The sequence below is a fragment of the Heloderma suspectum genome, chromosome 4, assembly GCF_057233095.1.
Source record: "Heloderma suspectum isolate Gila_16-S chromosome 4, 16-S_ref, whole genome shotgun sequence".
NCBI classification, from domain to species: Eukaryota; Metazoa; Chordata; class Lepidosauria; order Squamata; family Helodermatidae; genus Heloderma; species Heloderma suspectum.
Genome location: NC_139461.1, coordinates 248482032 through 248508558, shown reverse-complemented (window position 1 = coordinate 248508558; position 26527 = coordinate 248482032). Strand labels below are relative to the sequence as shown.

The 26527-nt window shown below is 44.2% G+C and overlaps 2 protein-coding genes across 6 annotated transcripts in view; one reads left to right on the top strand and one right to left on the bottom strand.

Annotated features, from left to right (window-relative positions):
* The window catches only part of ETNK2 (ethanolamine kinase 2), a 30544-nt gene extending 6928 nt beyond the window's left edge, over positions 1-23616 (top strand). The window contains exons 2-8 of the mRNA XM_084853227.1: positions 6752-7011; positions 7746-7883; positions 10350-10498; positions 10673-10756; positions 15689-15891; positions 17712-17785; positions 19223-23616. Of these exons, the coding sequence (XP_084709353.1) occupies positions 6752-7011; positions 7746-7883; positions 10350-10498; positions 10673-10756; positions 15689-15891; positions 17712-17785; positions 19223-19295 (981 nt within the window). The 3' untranslated portion in view covers positions 19296-23616. The remainder of the gene's footprint in view (positions 1-6751; positions 7012-7745; positions 7884-10349; positions 10499-10672; positions 10757-15688; positions 15892-17711; positions 17786-19222) is intronic.
* The window catches only part of SOX13 (SRY-box transcription factor 13), a 94196-nt gene continuing 91284 nt past the window's right edge, over positions 23616-26527 (bottom strand). For 4 of the 5 annotated variants that reach the window (XM_084853225.1, XM_084853223.1, XM_084853224.1 and 1 more), the window contains exon 15: positions 23616-24121. In XM_084853225.1, coding sequence (XP_084709351.1) covers positions 24105-24121 — 17 coding nt within the window. In that variant the 3' untranslated portion in view covers positions 23616-24104. The remainder of the gene's footprint in view (positions 24122-26527) is intronic. The other variant, XR_014790645.1, reaches the window with a different exon arrangement.

Sequence of the window (26527 nt, the reverse complement as noted above, 5' to 3'; positions counted from 1 at the left end):
TTAGTAGTGGACTATCACAAACATAATAGGTCAGAAGGTAGAAAGGGAAACTGTAGGCAATATTAACTGAGAGACTGATATCATCAGAAGGGCCTCTGAAAGGCTAAACATTTTCCTTTAGGATGGAAGGGTTATACAACAAAATAATAATATTTGCACAGGGCAATTGAGGATTGGTAGATAAATTGCAATAAATAAATAAATCATGGAATGGAATGGAATGGAATGGAATAGAATGCAATGGGGGAAAAATGACAATAATCCTATTAAGGCCTGCAGGGGGAAAACCCCTCAATAAGCTTTATAGCAAAGAACAGTTAAAAACAAGGCCAGAGTTCAGGTCATCAGCATTTGGGTATCATAGAAATGCATACGAACATAAGAAGAGCCATGCCGGTCATGTTCCCCAGCAACTGGTATACAGATGCTACTGCCTCTGATACTGGACGTAGCATATAGCCATCATGACTGGTATCCATTGATAGTTTTCTCCTCCAGGAATTGGTCTAATCCCCTTTTAAAGCCATCCAAATAGTGGCCATCACTACATATTGTGGTAGAGACTAACATGTGAAGGAGTGCTTCCTTTTATCTGTCCTGAATCTCCCACCATTCAGCTTCATGGGATGATCCCGGGTTCTAATATTATAAGAGGGAGAAAAATGTCTCCCTATCCACTTTCTCCACACTATGCGTCATTTTCTAGGCCTCTGTCATGTCTCCCTGTACTTGCTTTTTGCATAAGCTAAACAGTCCCACCCCAGATGTTGTAACATTTCCTCATAGGGGAGTTTCTCTCAACGCTTGTACAACTGCAGAAATGTATGGAAAGTGAACTGTTTGAGCCATTCTTCCACCAATTAACTACTACCTCTTCTCCCTCACCCCCACTTGGTACTTCTTGGAGGTGAGCTGGCATTGCTGCCCAATTTCTAGGTGGTCAGCAGAGCTGGTCTCTTCCCTACTTGGTTATACTGGAGTGTGGCAAAGACACCTATAGATAGATAGATAGATAGATAGATACTACATGAGCCCAGGCAGGCAATGAAAACAGGTTAAACCTTGGTGAGCCTGGCTCAAATTAAACCCCACTCCTGCGTTGTGAACTATAATTATTGCTCCTGTATTGTCCTCAGAATGTCAGCAACCGTCACTAAGGGCAAAGCAGATGATATGAGGATGTGTGAAAGGCACTAGCAGTCTGATATTACCCCCTTCATACAGGCATTTTGGTGCAATGTGGTAGCTTGCTCTGGCAGTTTTCAGTGCCAGACCTTTCCCTGGGGTTGGCTCCAGGTTTGAGGAGGCCCTGAGAAAGGTGTCTTCTAGTGTGTCCTTCTCCATTAGAGGGCTGTGGCAAGCTTACCTGGCAGTGCTGGGCAGGCAGTGTTCTAAGCAGAGTTCTGAACAGTGCCAGGCAGCTGGGTTTAGCTGATATTTCAATTTCCCACAATGCCCTGGGCCATTGCTATGTTGGGGATATTTCATGGGAAATTAAAATGGTGGCTAGACCTAGCTCTGAGGAGCTGGCTGGAATAATTTTTTTAAGGGGCCCTGGGGCCCTGACAGCTGCCCAAAGATTCCAGGTATTGACACTGGCCCAACAACAACAAAGCTTCCCCCCCTAAACTAGGTTACTAAAAAAGCATGCATATGGGGAAGAACCAGGAATGGATTTTTGAAGTTGGTTCTGGTACCAGTCATGAATTCTTGGGCTGTGCATGTGCTCAGAGGCACCTAATTCTTATGTATGGCCACCTGCCTGAGCCACTCTTTTGCACCTGCTGAGGTTGGTTACTTGGTTCTAGTAAAAAACAACAACACCCAAGGTAGATCCCACAAGTCAACTCACCTCTGGCCTAGAGAAATGGCTGAGAATCTAATACTGCCCTGGGAAAGGCGGTGTTCTGAGCACATCTGAGAAGCACACAGAGACAGCAGACTTAGAAGTCCAACTGCTTGTTTTTTAAGCAAGAGGAAAAAGAGAATCCCATATGCTGAGGCAGCCAGCCAAGTGGAGAGGACAGAACAAAACCCTCTGTCCATCTGTAAGGAGCGGTCAAAGCAGCAATGCAGGCGTCCTCATTAGAGATGTCTCCATTGATCTGGGACTCCAGTGTCACCCATTCCGTTTGTTTGTGACTCTGGACCCTACATTTTTGTTGTCGTGCATTGCCAAATTCTTTGCCCAAATTCAGAGATGCTTCTCTGAACTAGGCAGGGCTTGTCAAGAGCTCTTCTAGGTTTGGGTATTATTGATTGATTCCCCCCCCCCCAACATCCATCCTGCTTTTCAATTCAGAATGACCCCAAAGGCAGCTTACACGAAAAATACATCAAATACAATTACCCTGGGGCTGTTTAAGAAGATAAGAAGAGCCATGCTGGATCAGACCAAGGGTCCATCTAGTCCAGCTTTCTGTTCCCAACAGTGGCCAACCAGCTGTCAACCAGGAACACACAAGCAGGGCATGACTGCAACAGCACCCTCCCACCCATGTTCCCTAGCAACTGGTGTACATAGGCTCACTGCTTCCACTCCCTCTGACATTGCTCTCGACTAGTATATCCCCTCTTCCACCCCCTCTTCCACCAGTTCTCATTCGGTCATCATGACTGTTCCCATCCACTTTCATCCCATTGCACTCCTCTGAGTACTGGCCGTGGGGTGGACCCTTGCCTGGCTGCATGCTCTTTTTACTTGCTTTCCCCAGGATGGCAGGTCTTTTCACTGTCCAAGATCAGAGAGGGAGGAGATACGTGTAGCAGCTGTGCTTCAGGTGAGCTGCTGAGTGATGAGAAATATAGCCTAGGGACAGTCCACACAAAACCGTTTTTTAAAAAACTTATTCTTTAACATTTTATTTCTGACTTTGACACTATTACAAACCAGCAAAGATACATACACATGATCTCCTAATAGATATCTGGATGATCTGAAGTAGATCAGCAAAGATTTCTGACTCCCACTTGTCTAACAATAGCAGCAATAAAATGATTCACTCTGCCCTAAATTATATTGCTGAAATGAAGAAACCTTAGGGGTAACCAGGAGTGGATTTTTGTGTGAAAGGACTGAGAGCTCCGTTCAGTTCTGGTATTCAAATCAAATTCCTGGGCTCAGAATTCTTTAATTCTAAGTGTTTGTCCTTTGGACCAAGCTCTAGCTGGTGGTTCTGAGGTTCTGGGAAAAACAACTAAGGGGTTCCGAAAGCCTGTAGTCTGCCCTCTCCTGCATTAGACTGTTTTAGTAATAAACAGCTAGGATTGTTTAACTTGGAGAAAAGGTGAGTAACAGGAGACATAATAGAGGTGTACAAAATTATGCATGGTGTGGAGAAAGTGGTCAGGGAGACATTTTTCTCCCTCTCTCATAATACTAGAACCTGGGGTCATCCCATGAAGCTGAATGGTGGGAGATTCAGGACAGATAAAAGAAGTACTTCTTCACACAGTACATAGTCAAAGTATGGAATTCGCTACCACAAGACATAGTGATGGCCACCAATTTGGATGGCTTTAAAGGGGGGTTAGACAAATTCATGGAGGAAAAGGCTATCAATGGCTGTATGTCCTGATGGCTATATGCTGCCTCCATTATCAGAGGCAGTGAGCCTATGTACACCAGTTGCTGGGGAACATGGGCGGGAGGGTGCTCTTGGACTCATATCCTGCTTGTGGGTTTCCCGTGGGCATCTGGTTGGCCACTGTGTGAACAGAATATTGGACTAGATGGACCTGTGGTCTGATCTAGCATGGCTCTTCTTATGTTCCTTATGAATCCTTGCCCTGATTTCATGGTGCCTATATCCAAAGGATTGTTTGAAATCATCTTCATGAGCACAAGCTGCCCTTTTGCACAAACTTCCCTCATGCAGGCCAAACAGAAGCATGTTCACTTGCAGATTGTATTCACAGTGAGCTGAGTTAGGATGATCCATTCCCCACGAGCATGACGCAGTCTAGGCAAAGTGTGACCAGGCTCATGCAAGCAAAGTGTGACTAGGCTCATGGTTGTAAAAACTGGCTCTGTTGCCTTCCCAGCCATGATATTTGAAGTGCTGCCCAGATGGATTGAGTTAACCTTATCCAACCTGGCGCCCTGCAGATATGTTGGACTACAACTCCTACCATCCCCAGCACATGTTGGCTGTGGATGATGGGAGTTATAGTCCAACACGTCTGGAGGGCACCAGGTTAGGGAAAGCTGCATTAGGTCTTGGTGCATTCTAAAACTACGGTGGATTACAAGTCTTTTTGAACCTAGCTTCTCATTTTATAGATCCATGCCATTCTAATATTAGAACTAGACTTGCATTATCGCTGTCATCAGCAGAGGACAAGAGCTAATCACAGAGATATTATACAACCCATCCTTTCTTCAGCCAGTACAACAGCACTGCTAAAGCATCTGACTTCAGCATCCTGTTTTTCCCATTTTCTTATAGCTGCTCCTTTGCTGACTCTCATGCCTATAAGAAAGTGTGCAAGATATCAGCTTTTTTCGAACAGTTTGCATTTCAGAATTCCTTCCAGAGAGCTCAGGGCAGCATAGCTCTCCCCGTGCCCCAGTTTTATCCTCGCCAGAACCCTGTGAAGTTAGCTAAGATGAGAGAGAATGACTGGCCCAAGGTGAGCTCCATGGCTGAGTGCAGGTTTGAACCCTGGTCTCCCTGTCCTTAGTCCAACACTCTAACCACTGCACTATGTTGGCTTCCAGGGCACAACCCCAAAAGATATGTACTAATGAACAAGGCAAATGGGTCGTCCCAAGGCACTTGTTGCCGTGGTTTCCAGTTTGGGTCATTTCCCTCCTGCTGTGGCTACTCAGTCTTGGTAGTAATTTCACTAGCCTCTTTTGCACCGCATTTCATTTCTTTTCCTGGAGGTTATCGCTGCTGAACTTGGCTAAAATATGGCAATCTCAGGAAACAGTATAGGAAATTTGTACATTCTAGGTAGAAACGTATTTGCTTCTTTAAATAGATATAATTGATCCAGAGCATTAGGATTAACTATTCCCACTTCTGGAAAGGTAATCAAGGAACACAGGAGGATCTGTTGAACCAGGGAAATGGACATGGATGATCAGTATTACTTGTTTTTAGAATCGGAGGCACCAGCAAAAATTCCTAGTTATTGGAGACAGGTAATGCAAGGACCTGGCTGCTTCACATACTACATTTCTTCACGTGTGAAGCTGAGAGCTACAGATTCCTTCCATGCAGTTATGTCCAAACAAACACTTGTGTTGTCCACTGCAAATCATGGTGTGCATGTCTTCTTCCTGTGCCTAGAAAATAACAACAAATGATACTTGGCATTTATACAGCACGATAGAATGTTCAAAGAATTTTACATACAGAATCTCAGTGATCCCCACAACAACCCTGCAAGGGATGGTCAGTATTATACCCACACTGCAGATGGTAAGCCTAAGGTCACCTGGCATGTTTGTGGCAGTGACAAAACTTGAACTGGGGCTAACAGACCATCTCCAGCTAGCAGAGACATTGCGTCTGAAGCAGTCTGGAGAAACAGCCACTCCACTGATGCTGCAACCCAAGAATATTCTGTTGGTCACTGGCAGTGAAGGTGCGGGAAGCGATGTTGCTCTTGCATCACGGCCTGCAGATGCATGATGTCTTGTGGACACAGCTTGTTTACATGGAATGCAGTTTTGTTCTCCTTTGCTGCTGCAGCTTAGAGCACCAATGTGCAGCATGAAAGGCTCTGCTGTGCCTGCTTCTCTACAGTTCTAAAATCCAGACCAGGCTGGTGCCCTCCAGACATGTTGAACTATGACGTCCCTCACCCTCATTGCTCGTGCTGGCTGGGGATGATGGGAGTTTTAGCCCAGTCCATCTGGAAGGCGCCAGGCTGGGGAGGGCTGGCCTAGACTGTACAGTTGTTTAGGAGAATGAGAAGGAGGTAGCTCTCATGCACGCAGCGTAGTTGGATCCAAGAGTGAGATGCTGCTGTTTTGCCAAAATGGAAGGGCAGCAACCACATTTTCAATTGCTACAGCAACTGTGGTCTCCACCCAGGGTTGGACAATACCTTTACTAGGACCAAGCAAAATCTACAAAAAATGTGCAAGCTTTCAAGTTCTCTAGAACTCCTCATCATTGAGGATGAAAAGCTTACACATTTTTGTGGAATTTTAGATGGTCCTAATAAAGGTATTGCCCAACTGTGGATTTGGGATTTTTTTCCCCTCATGGACCAGCACTACTGTCTTTGTTTTTATGTGGTCTCTATGTTATATATACTTAAGATTTCCTCTAAATACCATGGCAGCATGGCAAGCTTAAGTGGGGACATTTAATCCTTTCAAATTGGAATGCCCTCTCCTGCTCGTTAAATCAGTAGGCTAATGTTAATCCTACTTAGAGAAGACCCATTGAAATGAATGGGACTTAAATTAGATTAACATTGGATACAACCCACTGTTATCCCGTCTTCCCATCCCTGCCCAAGCAACCTTGGTTGTACCAACAGAAGCAGGCTCTTCTAAGAAATCAGTTGCTCCTGAGGAAGAGATCTAGCCTCGAAACAGGTAGAGCATATTTTGAGATCTGCATAGTAAATAAACCATTTTTATAGTCCACATGCATGTTAGAGATCTGCACAATAAATACATTATTATTACAGTCCATACTCGGTGGCGCTTTTGGATTTTTCCCTTTTTGATGTTTTGTACCAAAACACTATGAGCGAATGTTTGTCTCTCTCTTGGTTCCTCATCAAGCTCTTCACTGAAGGCATTACCAACAAGCTCATGGCTTGCTTCACAGATGAGAACATGAGGGATGCAGTCCTGGTGCGGGTCTATGGCAGGAAGACAGAGCTTATCGTGGACCGAGCTAATGAGCTGAGAAACTTCCAAGTGCTTCAAGACCACGGCTGTGCCCCCAATCTCTACTGCACCTTCGAGAATGGCTATTGCTATGAGTTTATGCCAGGGAATGCGCTGGGACCGGAAGATATCCGACAGCCAGATATATTCAGGTGTGTGTGGAATGGGAGAGATAGGCAGGTCATTTTAATAACACTCAACAGGGAGAATAAATCTGCTTTAAGGTAGACCTGCACAGGAATTTATACACTTCTAGTTTGGCTCTGTAATGTTAATGGGGGTGTGTCTGAAGGACAACCTGCCCCACCCCGACCAATAAAGGTCAGAGGTGGTACAGCAGCCTTTCCCAGCCTAGTGCCCGCCAGGTGTTTGGGGCTACAGCTCCCAGACTGCCTGACCATTGTCCAGGCTGACTGGGGCTGATGGGAGTTGAAGTTCAAAAGTTCTGGAGGGCATCTGATGGGGAGGTGGGCTGTGATACAGAATTGAAGAACTGCTCAACAGTGTCTCTGCTTGGGCGTTATGGAGAATGCCTCCGTGACATGAATCTCAGGCATTTATCGCTTGTAGGGACTGGATGCCCTCAGTTGAGGGCATCCAGTCTTATCTAAGTAGCCCCATTCTGATGTGTCCTTATGGGAATAAATCCCAATTTTGACAGATGACGAAGAGTGTGGAGATACCAAGAGGAAGTGTGTTATGGCAGTAAAGTGGAAATGCTGTAATGAGACACTTTCTTTTTTATAACTATGTATTTTTATTAATTTCCACTTACAAAACAATTCAGCATTACAAGCATTTTTTATTTTTCTAGAGGTTGCTACAGCTTTCATTGAAAGCTGTGTGTATAGCCACTGAACAGCTCTGACTTTGTGATTTCTTTTAGGCTAGTAGCCCAGGAAATGGCAAAAATGCACAGGATTCACACCAATGGGAGTCTCCCCAAGTCCTGTCTGTGGCACAGACTGTACAAGTATTTCAACATCGTGAAAACTGAGTTTGCCAGAAAGGCATCAAATTCCAGGTAAAAAAATCAAAAGCTAATGTCTAGTAAATACATAGTTACCCAGCAGCTTTGGTCTATTCTGCTGTAGTTATTTTAAGCATAGGGTGCAAGCAGAGGGGACCAAGCAATGAATTGGAAAAAGAGAACTCATTAGAGCTAATTAAAACAAAACACCTCACACAGCAGAACGGCAAGGGCATGACTGGATCCTAGACTTCGCCACTGAAATGTCGTAATAAAAAGGACAAGCTTTTCAACGTGATTGGTATTTCTTCCATCTATAAGTTGTTATAAAGGTGCAGATCATTCTGCTTGATGCTAAAAACAAAGGTTATTTGTCCTCTTTGACCAAACTACAATCCACTGCTTTTTAAGATGCATAAACATTGACTACTTTTTAGAGAGAAGAATTTTGTATTCTGGAATGCTTCCAGATGCTTCTTGTGCATCTGTCCTCTCCTCTAGAATAGATGCATTCTCTCTGTATTCTGACATAGTATTCTAGGCATCTTCAGACACTACAACAGATCCTAGGAGCACAGCCCATCTTTTAAAACGTCTTTCAGCATGGTTTGAGCATTTTCTGTTCAGAAATAAAGATCAGTTCTGGCATATTCTTAAACCATACTGAAACATACAAACTTAACTTGGAGCGTTATTTATTCATGCCTAGATACAACTTAACGCTGTTTACCTTCGGGCCCAATACTACTCCAGCTGTTCTGTACTGCTTCCACCAGTGCAGAAGGGTGAAAGTGCAAGAGATCTGAGCACAGCACATTTCAGATTGCATCTGACATGCACTAAACATGGTCAAAGAAATGTGTTACTGCAGACAGGCCTAATAGCGTACAGAGGTAAACTGGTCCATTGGCCATTAATGGCTGGTCCATAATAGGATCAAGACTCAGCTTAGTGGGTTGCACAGCAGTGCCACAGTACTCTTAAATCTTTGCACTCTCACACCTTCGTTACACAATCAGAGAAACCTGGAATTGTTTGTTCAGGGGCTGGTCATACTGAATCAACAACTGCTGTTTACATAGAAAAATGTACCTAGGGTATTTCAGGCATGCCATCTTGCCAGCACTCAGGTCAGCATGAGATCGCTGTAGGCTTGCATTGAATTCTAAACCTTGCCATGTAGAGAACAGTGACAGCTGCTGTTTGCAGTCAGTTATCCCAGTATGAAACTGAAGGGAGCCAAGAGCCCCTAAACTTTCAGTGGCTCTTCTTTTATTGTTTGTTTGTTTGTTTGTTGCATTTATAGCCCACCTTTTTTCCTCCAAGTAACCCAAAGTGGTTTACATAATCCTCCATTTTATCCTCACAACAACAACCCTGTGAGGTAGGTTGGGCTGAGAGTCTGTGACAGGCCCAAAGTCACCCAGTGAGCCTCATGGCTGAGTGAGTGGGGACTAGAACCCGGATCTCCCAAGTCCTAGTCCAACATTCAAACCACTACACCACTCAGGCTGTTTTCCTCACTTTCATATGGTACTAGTCTGTGGTTAATCTCTTGACTATGTAAATACGTTCAAGACTGAAGGAAGGCATACATCAAGCCCATAAAACTGGCCTGGGGAACCTCAGGCCTGGGGGCCAAATCTGGCCCTCCAGGCTTTCCCAGACAGCCACACCCCCTTCGCCTGGCCTCACGATCTTTCCCCCAATCATCAATCATTTGGTGGTTTCCCGGCTTTTGTACAGTCAACCCCCCAACGGTTTAAATGTTTGCCTAAGGCTGAGTCATTGGCAGTAACAGCTTTAAGCTATAATATGCTGGCATTTTTGTCCCCACCCCCTTTAGCCTTTGGCCCTACCCACCACTGGAATGTGGCCCCCCAAGAGCTTCTCCGAAATGGAATTCGACCCTTGGCTGAAAGAGGTTTCCCACCCCTGCCATAAAACAATGTGCTATTCCTCCAAAGAGACCCCACTTTGGTTTCATGCAGAAGCTGATAAGGCATTTTCAGGCACAACCCTATACATGTTTAGACAGAAAAAGTCCTGAAAGTCCCAGCTTTCCCCAGGCATTGTAGAACTTTTTCTGTCTAAATGTGCATAAGATTGCACCTTTAAGAGTCCTTTGGGGTATGATCTGATCCTTCGGTTAGTTCACGTGTAAGTAATGGCAGTTTAGAGGTTAAAAATGTAAACCTTTTTAATCCTTAAATGGTGACTATCCAAATAAGGGAGAGCCATATGGGGTCACTCATTCATGTGGTCATTTGGGGATTTGAATAGCTAACGAACATTGGACCAGACACTGAATTCAAATTCAAGCGGATCCATGTGTGCTTTTTAAATTGCACTATACTGAAAGTATGGGTTAGCTATGCAGGGGCAGTGTGTTCTAGGAGCTGTCTTTCGCCAGAATAAGTGAACCCTGCCTTACAAATCTTACTAATTTTAGAAAAATCCATCTCTCACACTTTTAATGTCTGCAAGTGGACGTGGCATCACTTTGTCTTCCTTCCCAAGCCTCCATCAGGAAGTGCACATTCCCAGCCTCGAGGTGTTAGAAGAAGAGATTTGCTGGATGAAGGAACATTTGTCCCAGCTCCGATCTCCAGTAGTCTTTTGCCACAATGACCTTTTGAGCAAGAACATCATCTACAACAAGGCAGAAGGTTTGTTACCTTACTATCACAAATGCAGAATGCTTTGCGAAATGCACAGATCCTTGCCCCGAGAAAAACCTTCAAAAGACAAATGTCAGAGAAGCCCTCCTGTCTCTTTCAGAAGCAGCTGATCTGCCAGAGAACCTGTCCCACTCCCAACTATTTCTGTCTTTGCTTTTCCAGGTCATGTCCGGTTCATAGATTATGAATACACCGGTTACAACTATCAAGCATATGACATTGGGAACCATTTTAATGAATTCGCGGGTGAGTTGAGCCTCCCTCTCTTCCCCCCCCCTCTTCTTTTCTCCCTGGAAGCAGGAAATCCTTTTTCAGATCCTGTTTGTCTTATCTGAAAGAGACATAAACTGAATCTGCATCCTTAATGTTCCCAGAATAATAATATGGGTGAGTTTGTCAAGCAGACCCAAAGCTTCCTATAATCTTAATTTTATCCTGCATCAAATTGTAATGCCAGCACTAGCATTATTATCATTACCTGCAAAGGACCCTGCTCTCCAGTCAGCAGCCACATGTCTGCACAGCGCTGACTGTGCTACCCTCTCCTTTCTATGCAAGATGCCCACCACTAAGGGCATAAAGGGTGCCCTTCCCTGGGCCACTTCGCAGCAGCAACAGCATCTGTTTGCGATCCACTGGACCACCTCACCAGCCGCTGTGCTACTTGCCAACAAGTTTTGGAAAGAAGTGAAGGCACATCTTGAATAATGCTGGTGCTCTATGTGAGGTTTTAGACGGTTATGCTTCTCTTAAAATCACAAATTGCTGACAAACAAGATAATGTATGCCAAAGTTGGTACCTTTACTGGAAATAGTAATGTTAGTTTGCTGTAAGATTATTTCCCTCCTCTCTCTCTTTCTCTCCGTCTCTCTAATTTTGGCTCAAAGGTTGGATTAGAAGCAAGTTCCTTTTGAAGGGCCTGCATGTAATTATCCAGGTCTCTGTATTAATTCTCTGCTGAGCTTTTATAATACAGGAAATCATTGTACGGCTAATTATGTCTGCTACCATCTCAGCTTGTGCTCTGTTCCATGAGGATCATAAGAGTTAAGCGGGGTCAAACTGGAAGATTTTCAGAAGGGACCTACAACAATTGGTGCAGAAGGCTCGGTCGGTGGCATTTCTCCAGAATTAAATCAATGTGAAAAATCAGCTCATGTGTAACTCAGGGTGCTTCCAGACAAGGCTTTTATTGTGTAATTGCCCTGGTTCATTCATGGAATTTTACAGGGTATCCAGACAACCTTGTCTTCCATTTGCAACCCTCCCGTGTTTTCCTGCCATGTCTTCCATGTTTTTTTCTTACCAAAGAAAATCTGTTAAGGAGGGAAAGACAAAATAACTCAGCCTTCTGCAGCCTGGTGCCCTCCAGATATGTGGGGCTACAATGCCAATCTATGCTGGCTGGGCATGATGGAAGTTGTGGTTCAACACATCTGGAGGGCGCCATGTTGGGTAAGGCTTGAATAGCTCCACAATGTCTTTTGATTTGGTAGTGCTTGGAACCCTCCATTTGGAAGCACCCTCTTCCACTGTTTGTGCCAAGCGAAAGGGAGAAAGGAAAATGAGAGCACAAGGACTGGCCCGTTTGTTTCATTAACATAAAGCCTTTGCAGGCTGTAGATTAGATAAAAGGTCTTTTATGCCATTCTAAATATGCCCACACAAGTCTGTTCTTACGGCAAGCTGCCGTAAGAGAGAGAGGTTCCTTCAGACTTCCATTTCCCAGTTGTTCCCCCTTCTAGAGCCTGAGCCTCTCCACTTTAGTGCCACTAGTCAATTAATCAATTAATCTTTATTTATCGTCAACAGACAATTCGTACATCATATTCAATATACAATATTAATAAAATACAGTCAGGGCCAGAAATATTGGAACAAGGATAACTGTTTTGGCAGTTGGCCTCTGTACACCACCACATTGAAGTTGAAAGGAAACACACCCAGATGGGAGCGAAGTCAGGACTTTCAGCTGTAATTCAAAGGGTTTGACAAAAGTGGGGCACTAACCATTCAGGAAGTACAGCCAGTGGCATGCACACACACCCATCGTTGGTGGCTCATAAGTAATGGAACGAATGGCTGACAAGCAGCTGCATGGCCAGGTGTGGCCTGTTTCCTGGGTACCCCATGACCAATCAAGCAGATAAAAGGCCTGGAGGTGGTTCTGAGTGTTACATTTGCATTCGGTAGCTGTTCACTGGAACCCCCAACATGAGGTCCAAAGAGGTGTCCATGCAAGTGAAGGAGGCCATCATTAGGCTGAGGAAACAACATAAACTCATCAGAGAGATAGCAAAAACAGTGGAAGTGGCCAATACAACAATTTGGAACATCCTGAAAAAGAAGGAATTAACTGGCAAGCTCAGCAACAGCAAAAGGCCTGGAAGACCACGGAAGACCACTAAAGTGGATGACTGCAGAATTCTCCTCATGGTGAAGAGGAACCCTTTCACAGCATCTAGCCAGGTCCAAAACGCTCTTGCGGAGGTAGGCATGTCATTGTCAACATCTACAGTCAAGAGACGGCTTTATGAATGTAAATACAGTGGCTTTACAACAAGGTGCAAACCACTGGAAACGCTCAAGAACCGAAAGCCCAGATTAGCCTTTGCCAGCAAACACCTAAAAAAGCCTGCCCAGTTCTGGAATAAGATTCTTTGGACCAATGAAACCAAGATTAACTTGTACCAGAATGATGGGAAGAGAGAAGCATGGAAAAGGAAAGGAACAGCTCATGATCCAAAGCATACCACATCATCTGTCAAACATGGTGGAGGCAGTGTTATGGCATGGGCATGTGTGGCTGCCAATGGAACCGGGGCACTAGTATTTATTGATGACCTGATTGCTAATAAAAGCAGCAGGATGAATTCTGAAGTGTATAGGGCTATACTTTCTGCTCATATTCAGCCGAATGCTGCCAAACTGATAGGACACCGCTTCATATTGCAGATGGATAATGACCCGAAACATACAGCAAAAGCTACCCAAGAGTTTCTCCAGGCAAAGAAGTGGAATGTTCTTCAATGGCCAAGTCAGTCACCTGATCTCCACCCAACAGAGCATGCTTTTCACTTACTGAAGACAAGACTGAAGGCAGAAAGACCCACAAACAAGCAGCAGTTGAAGGCAGCTGCAGTAAAGGCCTGGCAAAGCATCTCGAGGGAGGAAACTCAGCATTTGGTCATGTCCATGGGTTCCAGACTTCAGGCAGTCATTGACTGCAAAGGATTTTCGTCCAGGTATTAAAGGCGATCCTTAAGTTTGAAATGATGTTGGTTTGTTCCATTACTTATGAGCCACCAACAATGGGAGTGTGTGTATGCCACAGGCTGTACTTCCTGAATGGATGGTGCCCCAGTTTTGTCAAACCCCTTGAAATACAGCTGAAAGTCTTGACTTCGCTCCCATCTGGGTGTGTTTCCTTTCAACTTCAATGTGGTGGTATACAGAGGCCAACTGCCCAAACAGTTATCCTTGTTCCAATATTTCTGGCCCTGACTGTATGTATTAGTAAAATGGAGGGATACAAAATCTGTAAAGAACTGAACAGTAAACTTGTCTCCATGAGGAGAATAATCAAACAATCATAAGTGATCTAGTGAGGATAACCAGGTTCCGGAATTTAGCTGCTTGCTCAGTAATTAACTTGTTGGTACCCTGAACTAAAATAATCATAGGGGGCTCAAAAGAGCGGCCAGGGAAAACCTGTGTGATGGGATATATTAGGTCTTTTCTGGCCTCTTAATAATAGCTACAATGAAATACAACATGCAAGATAGACTCAACATTGTTACAGGGGCAGGATCTGTTATTCAGTGGAGTTTTATTAAATTTGCCCTCTAATAGTTTGGAGAGGAGAACATTAAACCTTGCCAAGGAGAACGCCTTCCTATATTTAGGAATAGTTAACCATCCTAAATAGGGCATTCCATCTTTACAAGGGAGGCATGATAGACTCAATAACTGAGGGGAACAGTTATTAACCCCATAACTGAGGGGAACTGTCTTGTTTCACAGTTCTACCAAGGTATAACACCCATGAGAGAAGTTAGCATTTCCTTCTCCAAACATTTTTTGTTTCTTCCGTTTTAACCAGAACACTTACAACAATGCAACTTCAACTGTGGATGCTAGTTCAACGGCATGATAACTTAGCAAGGCAGACAGCCTTGAAATTCGTGCTCTGCCATATATTTTGAGGCTTTACAACAATGCAACTTCAACTGTGGATGCCAGTTCAACGGCATGATAACCTAGCAAGGCAGACAGCCTTGAAATTCGTGCTCTGCCATATATTTTGAGGCTTTTATTTTTGGCAATTCATGGGAGGTGAATTAAGACCAACAAAGAGGCTGGGGAAGGGGGGAATTTTGACAAAATTTCTAATGGGGAGTGATTAGGCAGGGGTTCCCTTTGCCTTATAATTGTAGGAGGTGGCCAAGGGGTCGTTTTTCTGATTCTCAAAATGTCACAGTGTCATAGGCTCTTCACACAGAAGCTTTTAGCCCAGCAACGCTTCCTGGAATGCCCAGGAGACCACATGACGTCTCCTGAGCATTCAGGAACTGCTGCTGAGCTAAAATCCTCTGTTCTGAGAGCCTGCAAGCCTGAAGAGGGCTTTTAGAGCTTTAGGAGGGAAAGCTAAACAAAGAAAGAAAAGAGCTTTCTTAAAGATCTAAAAGCCCCGTTCTTGCTTGCAGTTCCTGAATGTGCAGGAGACCATGCAATGTCATGTGGTCTCCTGGGCATTCCAGGAAGTGTAGCAGGGCTAAAAGCCTGTATGTGTAGATCCCACGATGCTGTGACATTTGGGGCATTTTGAGAGTAAAAAAACAGAATAAAGACTGCTTGGCCTTTATGCTTATAAGGTAAAGGGAACACCTGCCTCCCCCATCCCCATTAGAAATGTCATTGAAATTCCTCCCCCTCTCTGCAAAAGCGGCAGAAAAAAATTGCCTCTTTCATGGGGTGGGGGGGAGTTTCATGAATGTAGGGGGCAGAGTTCAGCTACTGCACTACTTAAAGTCAACCCAAAGCCTCCCAGTGACGTCGCTGAGCTTGAGATAATGCACGGAAGAGGCTGAGTTTGCACCCATTCCCAGTCTTGACACAAGCTGTCCTCGTTCTCCATCCCGACTCATATCCTATCCATTGCCAACTTCTGTTCCCAGGGCTGAATGAGGTGGATTACAGCCTGTATCCCTGCAAGGAGATCCAGCTGCAGTGGCTGAGATACTACCTGCAGGCCTACAAGAAGCTAAGCCAGGAGGACCAGGGAGGAGGAGGAGGAGGAAGCAAAAGCAGAGGAGGGAGCGGAGGTGTGACTGAAGAAGAGCTGGAGAGCCTCTATGTGCAAGTGAACCAGTTTGCTTTAGTGAGTATGCGCATCGTGAAGAAAGGGCTGAGTAAAGAGGGAGAGAATGTAGCCTCCACTGGAGACCACTGGTGGACAATTCACTCCAAGGGCAGTTTTATGTGTTATTAACTCAAGAGAGCCACATTAATATATTCACCCCAGAAACGCTTTTTTGTTTTGTTATCATTCTAATTGTTTATTCTTTAATCCCCTTTTGCTGTCTGAACTCCATAATGCACTCTCCTTTCTGCATGTCACAGATCTTTTTGAACCCTGCTCTCATTTCATTGCTCCTCCTTTTTACTCTGTAACACTCTCTCCCTCTCTCTCCTTCTGCACTGTTCTTTTTTGTTTGTTTGTTTGTCTGCCTGTAAAAAAAAGTTCTCTGGGCACATTGCATGAGAAAAGAATTACAACAGTACATAAAGAAATGATAATAATCACCGCAGGAAATTCAAAATATATAGAAGTAGCCATTCCAATGCTATACAGGCAAACTTAAATTATAAAATCTAGAATCTGAAATGCCTGAGAGAAAAGCAATGTTTTCTCCTGATGCCAAAGAGATATGAGTGTGGGTGCCAGGCAAGTCTTCTTGAAGAGGGAATTTTTGTTGTTTATTCACTTACAGCTCTCTCTCTCCCTCCTCAGCTCTTTTTCTCTCTGCAACCTGTAGCATTCTATTCTAACTTCCTGCACTACCACAGGCATCAATGTACCCTGTAATTCACTCTGTTTCTTTTTTATCTTCTCTCACAGGTTTCTCTGTATCCCATCCCCCCCTTTTTTTCTTTCTTTCTCAGTTTTGCTCTGTTTCTGTTCCCTCACCCAGTGAAACAATTTTAGGTGCTGGACTTAAGTGGTCTTACAGCAGGAGTATGCCCCCCCCCTCATGCCCCCATGGCCTTAACTGTGGCTCCCCAACCCCCAAACCATCACCACATGTGGCCCTCAGGTCCAAAAAGGTTGTGCATCCCTGTCTTACAGGGACCCCCTCCTTAGAAGGTAATGTGTATTTCTGGGTATGGTCTTACAGGGTGGGGGCAGCTCTTTAAAAGCTAATGTGTATTACTTCACTTACTTCAAAATGTGGTAAGCCAGCCCTGCTGGGTTTGGGGCCCTCCTGCTACTATATGGGGCCCTGGACATCTGCTCCAAAGCTCTCCCCTGATGACTCCATTGTGTCCACCCCCTACACACACACAAGACACACAGTCAATCTATCTGCTGAGAAGGGTGGCAACAGTGAAAGGCTGACCCTTTCCTAGCATTTTACACAGTGAGGAAGCCATAGACCATGTAGTGTGGCCTCAGATGGTAGGACATGTACTCAGATGGTAGGACATGTAGAAGGAACTAGTGGCAACCACTATCAGGACTGGTTGGTCCTGAGCTAAATTTTAAAATGGACCCCTTTTATGCTTCCCTCACATTCTCACACTTTATGTGGGTGGCCTGTTTTAAAAACAAACAAACATACATACATACATACATATATTTTCAATCTTCACACCATTAAAAATATTGCAGATGCTTTAAAAAAATACTTGCAGAATAGCTCGGTGCATGCAGAAGGGGACTGTGTTGCTGATGGCACAGACACTAGCCAATAGGTGCAGACTTTTCCATGGTTCAAATTAAACCATGCTGTACACTTCCAGAATCATATTTTCAGAGCTTGGCCCGGGACAGAAGAAATGTACACATGTACTGAATGAGGTGAGAGCACTTTCACACCACCCCCATTGTTCTTAAGTTGTCTGTTCACCCAAATTTTCACTTATTCTTGTTCACACACTGCAAATATGTGTCCTTGATATTTTATTTTATTTCCCCAGGCCTCCCATTTCCTGTGGGCTTGCTGGGGCCTGATTCAAGCCCAGTTCTCTACCATAGACTTTAATTTTGCCAGGTGAGTGTGTCTGTATGCATCAGCAAAGGAAGGTTAAGGCCAAGGGAAACCTGTGAATGTCGCTTCTTCTGAAGCACAATGCCGACTGTTGTTTTTATCGTGAGGGAGGCGCTGATGACAAATGCTCTTCCATTTTGATTCAGAGGCCTGATATCCGCATAAGATCTTAAACCTACAACTGTATATAGACTTACCTGGGAGTGAGTTCCATTGAATATAATGGGATTGACTTTTGAATAGACATGTATAGGTTTGCACTTTTCGTGTATGTGGTGTTAAAATCTTTCTCAGGAACAAGGTCTATTTTGAGCCTTGATAGCTATACCATCATCAACAGCTCTAGCAGTAAAGCTGAGGGTTTCAAGGTCAGAGGGCATAATTTCCCTCTAACTTCATTAGCTCTCAATCTAAAAAATTAATCATCACTCAAAACTTTTAGTCTGGCAATGACCTTCAGGGATCTGTGTCAAACAGATGTGTCCCATTCAAAAATCTGCCTTTCATAGAATCATAGAATAGTATAATCATAGAATAGTAGGGTTGGAAAGGGCCTTCAAAGATCTGCCTTTCAGTCTCTACCTAAATTAGTTCTCTGTAAAATGGGGATAATAGTCATCTGTTCTCACAACAATTCTATGCGGTAGCTTAGGCCGAAAGAGCAAGAGAGTGTGCCCAAGGTCACCTACGGAGCTTCATGGCTGAGCGAGAATTTGAACTTGGGTCTCCACCAGTCCTATTGTGACACTCTAACCCAGGGTGAGCGACTTGTGTTTTGGCCTACAATTCCCATCAGCCCTAGTCAGCATAGTCAAGCAGAGAGGGATGATGAGAGTTGGTAGGCCAACACATCTACATAATCACAAGTTGCTCATCCCCTACACCACACTTACTGCAATGTATAAAGCACCAAAAATAGTTTTGTGTGAACACAGTTATATGAGTTATAGGAATTATAGGAATATTTATAATTGTAATATAAAATATAGTTATATATTATTATTAATATATAATGACATTATAATTATATAACATATGATTAATATTCATATAATTATATAATTATATGAATTATATGAACACATTTATATGAGTATATGAACGTGTGAATGGAGGTTGGGAAGGGAATGTGTATGAATGTAAATGGGGAGCCTGAGATATGTATATGTGTGTGTGTGTTGGTATGTGTGAGAGAGAGAATGTGGAGTGTAAGTGGATATATATGTTGTGACTGAAATGTGGTAAGTGGATATATATGGTGTGGATGTGTGTGGATATACAGGCACACACAAACAAGAAGCATACCTGTGCATTTTTGCAGATCTTCACTTATAAATACTCAAGATTACAGAACATAGTGAAACTACTGTGTGCTAGACGTTCTGTGGAAGAACTAGATATAACAAAGGTCTCTCTCTCTCTCTCTCTCTTGCTGTGCAGGTACGCAGACATAAGATTTAAACAGTACTTTAAAACAAAACCTGTGGTGACGTCCCTCAAAGTGTCAAAGTGAGGTTAAATTCCAAAGAATCTTCTGGTCCTCAAGATTTCATACTTATTTTCTCTGGTGTAGAGCACCTGCCACCCTGTCCTCCTGCAGTTGCTGAGCGGTCAGACATCACGAAACAGGGACGGAAAAGGAAAGCGCACCTCCTATGAAGCCAAAAAATTAAACCAGGCCGCTGGGACATGGCTGTGCCATCCATGGATTATCTGCCACATGTTGCTTTCGGAAGGTGATGTTAGGACATGGCTGCTGGCGAGAGGTTTCCTTCACAGAGTCTGGGTTGTCAAGGAATGCTTCAAGTACTTCTAAGCTTAAACAGTGGGAGGCAAAGAGTGTGGGGGATGGGGGTGGTGTTGAGATTTGTATAGCCTTGAAGTCCGACTTGGATGGAACCTTCTCTGTTCCTTGGTTGGGGAAAAGGTCTAACAGGTATAGGGTGTTTGGTTTTTTTCCACAATCCATGGGATTCTGCTCTCTTGAGCTTGGGCTAAATGGGAGGATTCTTTCATCTCTTTACCACATTGACAGGAACTGCTTGAGTCTCTCTCAGATCTGTTCCACTCCCCACATTTAGAGGCAGGATTCTCTCCCCACCTGTTTTTTGTTTTGTTTTTTCCAAATGATTCAGAGAGTCTGGAACAACTCTTGTCTTGCCCAGAAAGGTATGGATGATACAGGCAGCAGGAAAGCCCCAAAGTTTTTAAAGAGGTATTCAGAGTTTGGTCAGGTTGTGAACTAATGGGGCAGCCCTCCCCTCCCCCCGCCCTGGCCCTTCCACTCCATTAATTGGCAAAGGAGCTGTCTATACCGCAGGTTTTACTACAGGTTACTGGTGCTTTCAGCATGTCTGCACAGTCAGATGATGCGTGCATACAGTTCAAGCTGTGCAGCTCTGAAAAGGGCAGAGGTTACTGCCCAAAACCTAATGAGATGGGCAAATGCATGATAGATATGCCTTTGGTAAGATAAAAATGGATATACCAAGTTTACTCAATACTCAGTCATCAAGGTAGCCATGTGTGGGACAAGCTGGGCTGTCTCTCCTCCCTCCCCCACACACCCCGTCTTTCTGCTGTAATTTGGTGGTAATGTAACCACAAAAGTAGCTACATTACCACTGGGAATTTGTCAACTTGCCTAAATTTACATCTTTGGTTTGTGTCATTTAGTATTTCCAGAATGTGAAATTGCATATTTCTCCACGAGACTGGATTTTTTTCCCCTTAAATTTCTTTTATAAGTATGGCAGGCAAATGAAATTCATGTCAATGTAGCAGAGGAACAGAATTGTACCAGTAAAGCCTCGCAATGGATTTTTTGACTCAGGAACCTGCTGGATGAATCCTTCACTGACGATTTAGCGGTGCTGAGAAGAGGAGACAGATTCAATGGCAGTGCAATCACTGTAGCAAACGGTAGTGTAGACAAACTCAGGGAGGATCCCCTGCTCTCCTAGTCCCCTCCATAATCCTCTCAGCAACTAGCCTTACCTTGTATGTAAATAGACCTTATATTATCCCTAGATTGTGAACAACTGGAACCAACTTGAAACATTCCTTACGAACTGTGAACAGCTCACACGGTGCTTTTTCTCCCAAGAAGGCCAGTTCGGCTCCTTTGGCAAGAGGGCCAAACTTAAGCATACCTCCTAGGGGTTCTCTGTTCAGACTGAGGAGAGCATGGCTTATCACAAATTCCAGGTTCAGCTTTGTCCCAAAGGCGAAAAATGGATGGGACAGGCACAGTGGGAATCAGGATTCTAGAATCCAGCCCTTGGGTCCATAGATATAGGCTGAATCTGCACATAGCAGTTTTGCTGTTCTCATACTGCAGTGATCACTATTCATCTCATGTGCACCAATAGTTATCATTGCAGTATGATAATGGTAAAACTACTCTTGTGTAGATTCAGATGTCAAAATCTACTGAATACCATTTTACTGCTTGTTTTTTCCCCCACCACCATAGGCTTTTATTTTCTGTAGTGAACCTTTAATATAATCAAGAATGCATGACTTCTCACTTCCTTGTGATGTCTCCACTGCTTTGTTAGGGACATAAATATCCCCGATGATCAGATTTTCACTGAAAATGTATTTTGAAGCAAAGATAGAAACACTAACCCTCCCACAGTCATTTAATTCCCGTGCTCTTAACTAGCTTCCTCACCTACAGGCTACAGCTCCCAGGATCTGATTTCCTGTGATTTGCCCTGGTATAGCTGGTGTATAACAGTTGTTAAGAGAGTCCATTTAAGTACTCCATAGAAATTACTGCTGCCCAAGTAGGGAGCAGTCCCCATCACTTGCACAAGCAGAAGGATGGGAAGTAATGCAGTGACTCATTATTGTTCTGTGGCGTCCCACAGGTGATGTGAACGGCTGTGCCAATCTGCATAGGGCCCTGAATTATTTCAAAATCAGCCCTTAGTGCAAAGGAAAGGGGATTGCACTTTGACTAAGGGGAGCAATTTAAGCCCGCCAAAATGTATGTTGTGGTCCACATAGAGTTTCTCATTTAGAAATGCACATTTTTTGTTTTGTTTTTTGTAAACCGTAGATGTGGGACTTGAACTTGTGGAGGTGGCCAGGAAACATGCCAACAAAGGTGGGAATTGTTTGTGCACATGAATACAATGCAACGGGTGAAGAGGAAATTTCCAAGATCTGGCACATGGTCAGATCCATGATCAACAATTATAGCAATCACAATTCTGCTTATAGGCAAGATCTATAAATTTCTGTCTTTGATGATGTCCAGGAATGACTGCAACTTTAGGAAAAATGTTCCCATCTAGGGGGGAAAAATATTGGCTTAATGAAATGACTAAGCAGGTTATGTGGAAGTAAGCTGGGCCTTCTGTGTGCAACCTATTAGGAAAAAGCAGTACTTCCAAAGCAGGGAGCATCACTTTCCCAAGCTGCTCCCCCCACAGCACACCCATGCTGCCAAAATGGAACTTGTAGAGTAGCTTCTTAAAACTGGGCTGCTCAGCACGTTTTAGACAGGGTTATCTTCAGATGGATCAAATTCCTTGTGGATTTGATCTTGCAGAGCAGGGGTGGGGAACATGTGGCCCTCCAGATGTTGCTGGACTACAACCCCCAGCATCCCTGACCATTGGCCATGGTGGCTGGGGCTGATGGGAGTTGGAGTACAACATCTAGAGGGCCACAGGCTCCTCACCCCTGCTATAGAGAGCAAAAGGATCAATGCAGTGCAAGGATTTATGAAGTAAATGACCCCTTTGTTCAGCAGCAGGATTTGAGGTTACCTCGAGATGTATGGGAGACTCAAGGAGGATCATCCCCCCACAAGTCCTGGCCCTCCCTTTATTCCAGAATATTTCAATTTTAAGGTGTTTCTAAGCTATCGTACTGTATTTGGTCTGCAGTGTTTGTTCCACTAGGTCATAGTGTACAGAGATCCTTTTCCATGGTAAAATGGATGTCACTGCTATCCATTAGTGTCAGGGAGAGACTATGTAAAAACAGGAGCCACTTGGCTGTGGAACATGCACTCACCATATGGTTGTTGCATCTACAATTTTCTCTTGTGGATCAAGCATAGGGGAAACGTATACTCTCAGTTGGAAGCAGACAGCAATGTGCAGAGCACTGATTGGTTGGGCATCTGTGACATCATTAAGAGCTCTCTCACCAGAGCAGTTTTGCAGTGTAAAGCAAACAACTGAGGTTTGTTATGGCATTTTTTTAAAGACCAAGCTCTGTATGCTTGTTTTAATGGATAATTGTGTGAACTGTGCATTAAACCAGCCTTCCCCAATGGCCATGCTAGCTGAGAATTACAGGAATTGTGGTCCAATGTATCTGGAGGGCACCAGGTTGGGGAAGGCTGGTTCAAACGAATGAACAGAGAAAGGCAGTCAGGCCACCAGGAGCATCAGGGAAGGGCCAAACTTGTGAAGAAACCCGGAGGTACACACGTTTTGAAAAATGAAGGCAGGGAGACACTGGGCTTGCTCCACAGCGGCCAAAAAACAACACCCACACCATGCTGGCTCATGTTTGTATGGACGTCCCACACCCACCCCTCATACTTGGTGTTTTGATTTTTGTGCCACAGGGCAGCTCTGTGGAATCATGAAAAAAAAAAAAATCATGTCACAGTTGGCATATGAACACAAAACAAGTGAAGACTGATGCATAGGTGTCCATGTGTAACATTGTACTATGTACTTGAGAGACAAGCTTTAGTGTCTAGTTGTGAAATGTAAGAAGCATTCCTCGAAATATGATCCCTTTTAAACTCTGGAGGTCTTCAGAGCTTGTGTGTGCGTGTGGTGTTTTTTGTTTGTTTAGTTGGGTTGTTTTCCTTTAGGGTGAAACAGTTGAGTGGCTTGAAGTAACAGGGCAAAAGTAGGACATGTCACAAATTACACAAAGATTTTATCGGCAAAATGGGCAGCACTTTCCCAGTCCAATGCAAAGCCATCAATCAATGAACTAGAAAAAGGTAATTTCCCAAGGATTAGAATTGCATGTCTTAGCCTGCAATCCAATACTCTCTTTACTGGGAGAAAGTTCCATTGAACTCAGTGGGGCTTACTTCTGAGTAGACATAAATAGGATTGTATTGTTAACTGGTTACCTAGGCCTCCCCGGCTCATTGTGACATGCTTTACTCCAAGGTGCTGATGTCGGCATAACCTGAGGTGTGGCACAACCACTTTTCTCATTAGTAATTCTCATGCATTCAGTTCCATGTATATGAAAATACAATATTTCTCTGTATCATGTGGTAGATGCTGACGATATCAAATCAACTGTGTGTTCTTACAGGAGCAAGTGAAAATCAGTGGAGTTTATTCCCTGTATGAAGGAAAGAAAGGAACCTTTTAAAACACCAAATGTGTTTCTTTTTATCTCTAAAGTCAATGTGATACAATTAAAAACTGGAGGGGAAATGCCTTTTTCCTGAGCAATCTAATATTCTTACATGTCATGCAGTTTGTCGCAAGGTTGGCTGTGGAATTAGTTTGTTCCTGTTTCCATACAATGGCAGTTTGTGCAGGTTTACCTAATAAGATGTATATAACACAAAAACATCACTCTTGTGTTTCTTTTGAGCAAAAAGCAGTAATTAAGAGCCTGGATATGCTTCCTTTTGATAGGGAACCAATGAGTTCCAAACAGTGGGTTGGATCCAGACTTCAAAGAACATAAGAAGAGCCATGCTGGGGTCAGACCAAAGGTTTGTCCAGTCCAGCATTCTGTTCACACAGCGGCCAACCAGATGCTCATAGGAAGCCCACAAGTAGGACACGAGTGCAGTGGTGCTTTCCTCATATTCCTAGACTTATACTTTGAGTAGCCCCATTGAAATCAATGGGACCCAAGTTGTTTGTGATTAATTTGTCCCACTGATTTCAATGGGTCTGTTACAAGTATTTGAGTAAGTCTCCACCTAACCCAGTGTCACAGGGTCTTTGAGATAAATTGAGGCCCTGGAAAAAAAGGCACCCACAATTGTGCCCCACTGAAAGCACCACCCCATCACATAGCCAGCCACTCCCATCGCTTTCATGCTTCTTCAAAACAGACTATTGCTTCTTGTCATTAACTGGCTAGTCCTGGGAGAGGTGAGAGAAGGACGCTACCACCAGTTCGTCTCCTGGGAGACGAGCCAACATGGCTGGGTCCCTGACCAAGATAAGACCACAGGAATCCTCACCATCCCCTGTCCTGTCATTCACCTGCCCAAGGTCATTTCCGTCGGCAGATTGCTATGCTTGAAAAGCAGCCAGATGAAACAATTCCATCACATCAACACCGTATGGTGTGCTTCCACTCCACAGTGTACAGACATTCTCATTAGGCGCTATGCACTAATGATTCAGGAGAACAAAGCCAACACTCTGGCACGTTAATATTTGAATAATTCCTGACCTATTCACGTCTGTCTGGGTTGCTGAGGCTTAAGGTTGCTGGCAACAACTGTTACTTTACTGGGTGGGTTGTGGTTTTTGACTGGCAATGGAATTGCAAATGAAAGCCTGTTTCTGGCCTTTGGTATTGCAAAGAAAATACTGTAAATCTGGCTAGACATGCATCTCCACTCCAGTGACATGGGATAGCTGGGACTGAGGCAGGCTGGTTCTCAGGATTCAAAAATGGCAAACTGAAAGCATCCAACCTGTTCTTTCAAATGGACCATAATTGTAGCGTTTTTAAAAATCTAAAGCAGTGCCTGAAGTGGGAGAGGAAAAAGAAGTAGTAGGATGATTTCAAAGTGGAGAAAAAAGGAAGCTGGGTGGTTAAGCCAGACTCAAGTTATGTCCACCTGAAAAGAAGTGGGATGCATCTCGCCCCACTTTAAGCATTATTTAAAGACTCGATTGGCAATGCTAGCTGTAGGACAATTCCTCTGTATGGGAATTGGGAGCCTGAAACCTGACACCCTCACACAGCAACTAACGCTGGAGACAGCCAATGCTTTTTTTACTCCATGGTGTTGAAGAACGTCGCTGCTTGTGGTGTGTATGCTCAGCCCGCTTTTGCCTTTAGGAAACGGGTTTTGTAGGTGTTTTTATAGTTTAAAAAATCTTTTTGACCGGAGGCACTTTAATTGAAAAGGAACTCCCCTAGAAAACACATGTTTTTCCATCCACATGTTGGCACGTGTATTCCCATATTATAAACAGAAAGGGTGGGCTTGAGATTTTTAAAAAGTTCAAGCACCCGAACATGCAAAATGAGTCCATCTGTATGAGGTCATTATGCAGTTGCAGGAAATAGGGAATATAGATTTGTATTGTCTCCTGTGAAATGCTGCAATCCTACATGCTTCCAGGCTTGGGGTAGTATCCAGCAGAGCCCTTGTGCAGAGGCAGCTCGAGCCTGTTGGCCCAGTGTGTGCGTGGCCAGCCCCGCACGCACGGCCCCCACCTCCAGCAGCCACAATGTAGCGCTTCCAGGGAGAAGCGTCCCAACTAGCGGAAATGCTCCATTCTGGAAGGGGCGTGACTTGCCAGAACATTGCAGCGCTTCCCCTAGAAGCGCTACATCATGGCCACCAGAGCTAGGGGCCACGTGTGCACTGGAGCCAGCAGGCTTGGGCCACCTGCACAAGGGTTCCATTGGAAACTACCCTGGGCCTTTATTGCACCATTTGCCTGCATCATTCCCAGAATTTTACAGGGCATCCAGATGATATCTTCGACTCATAGCTCGCCTGTGTTTTCCCACGTCTTCTTCCATCTTCTTTCTTGGCACAGA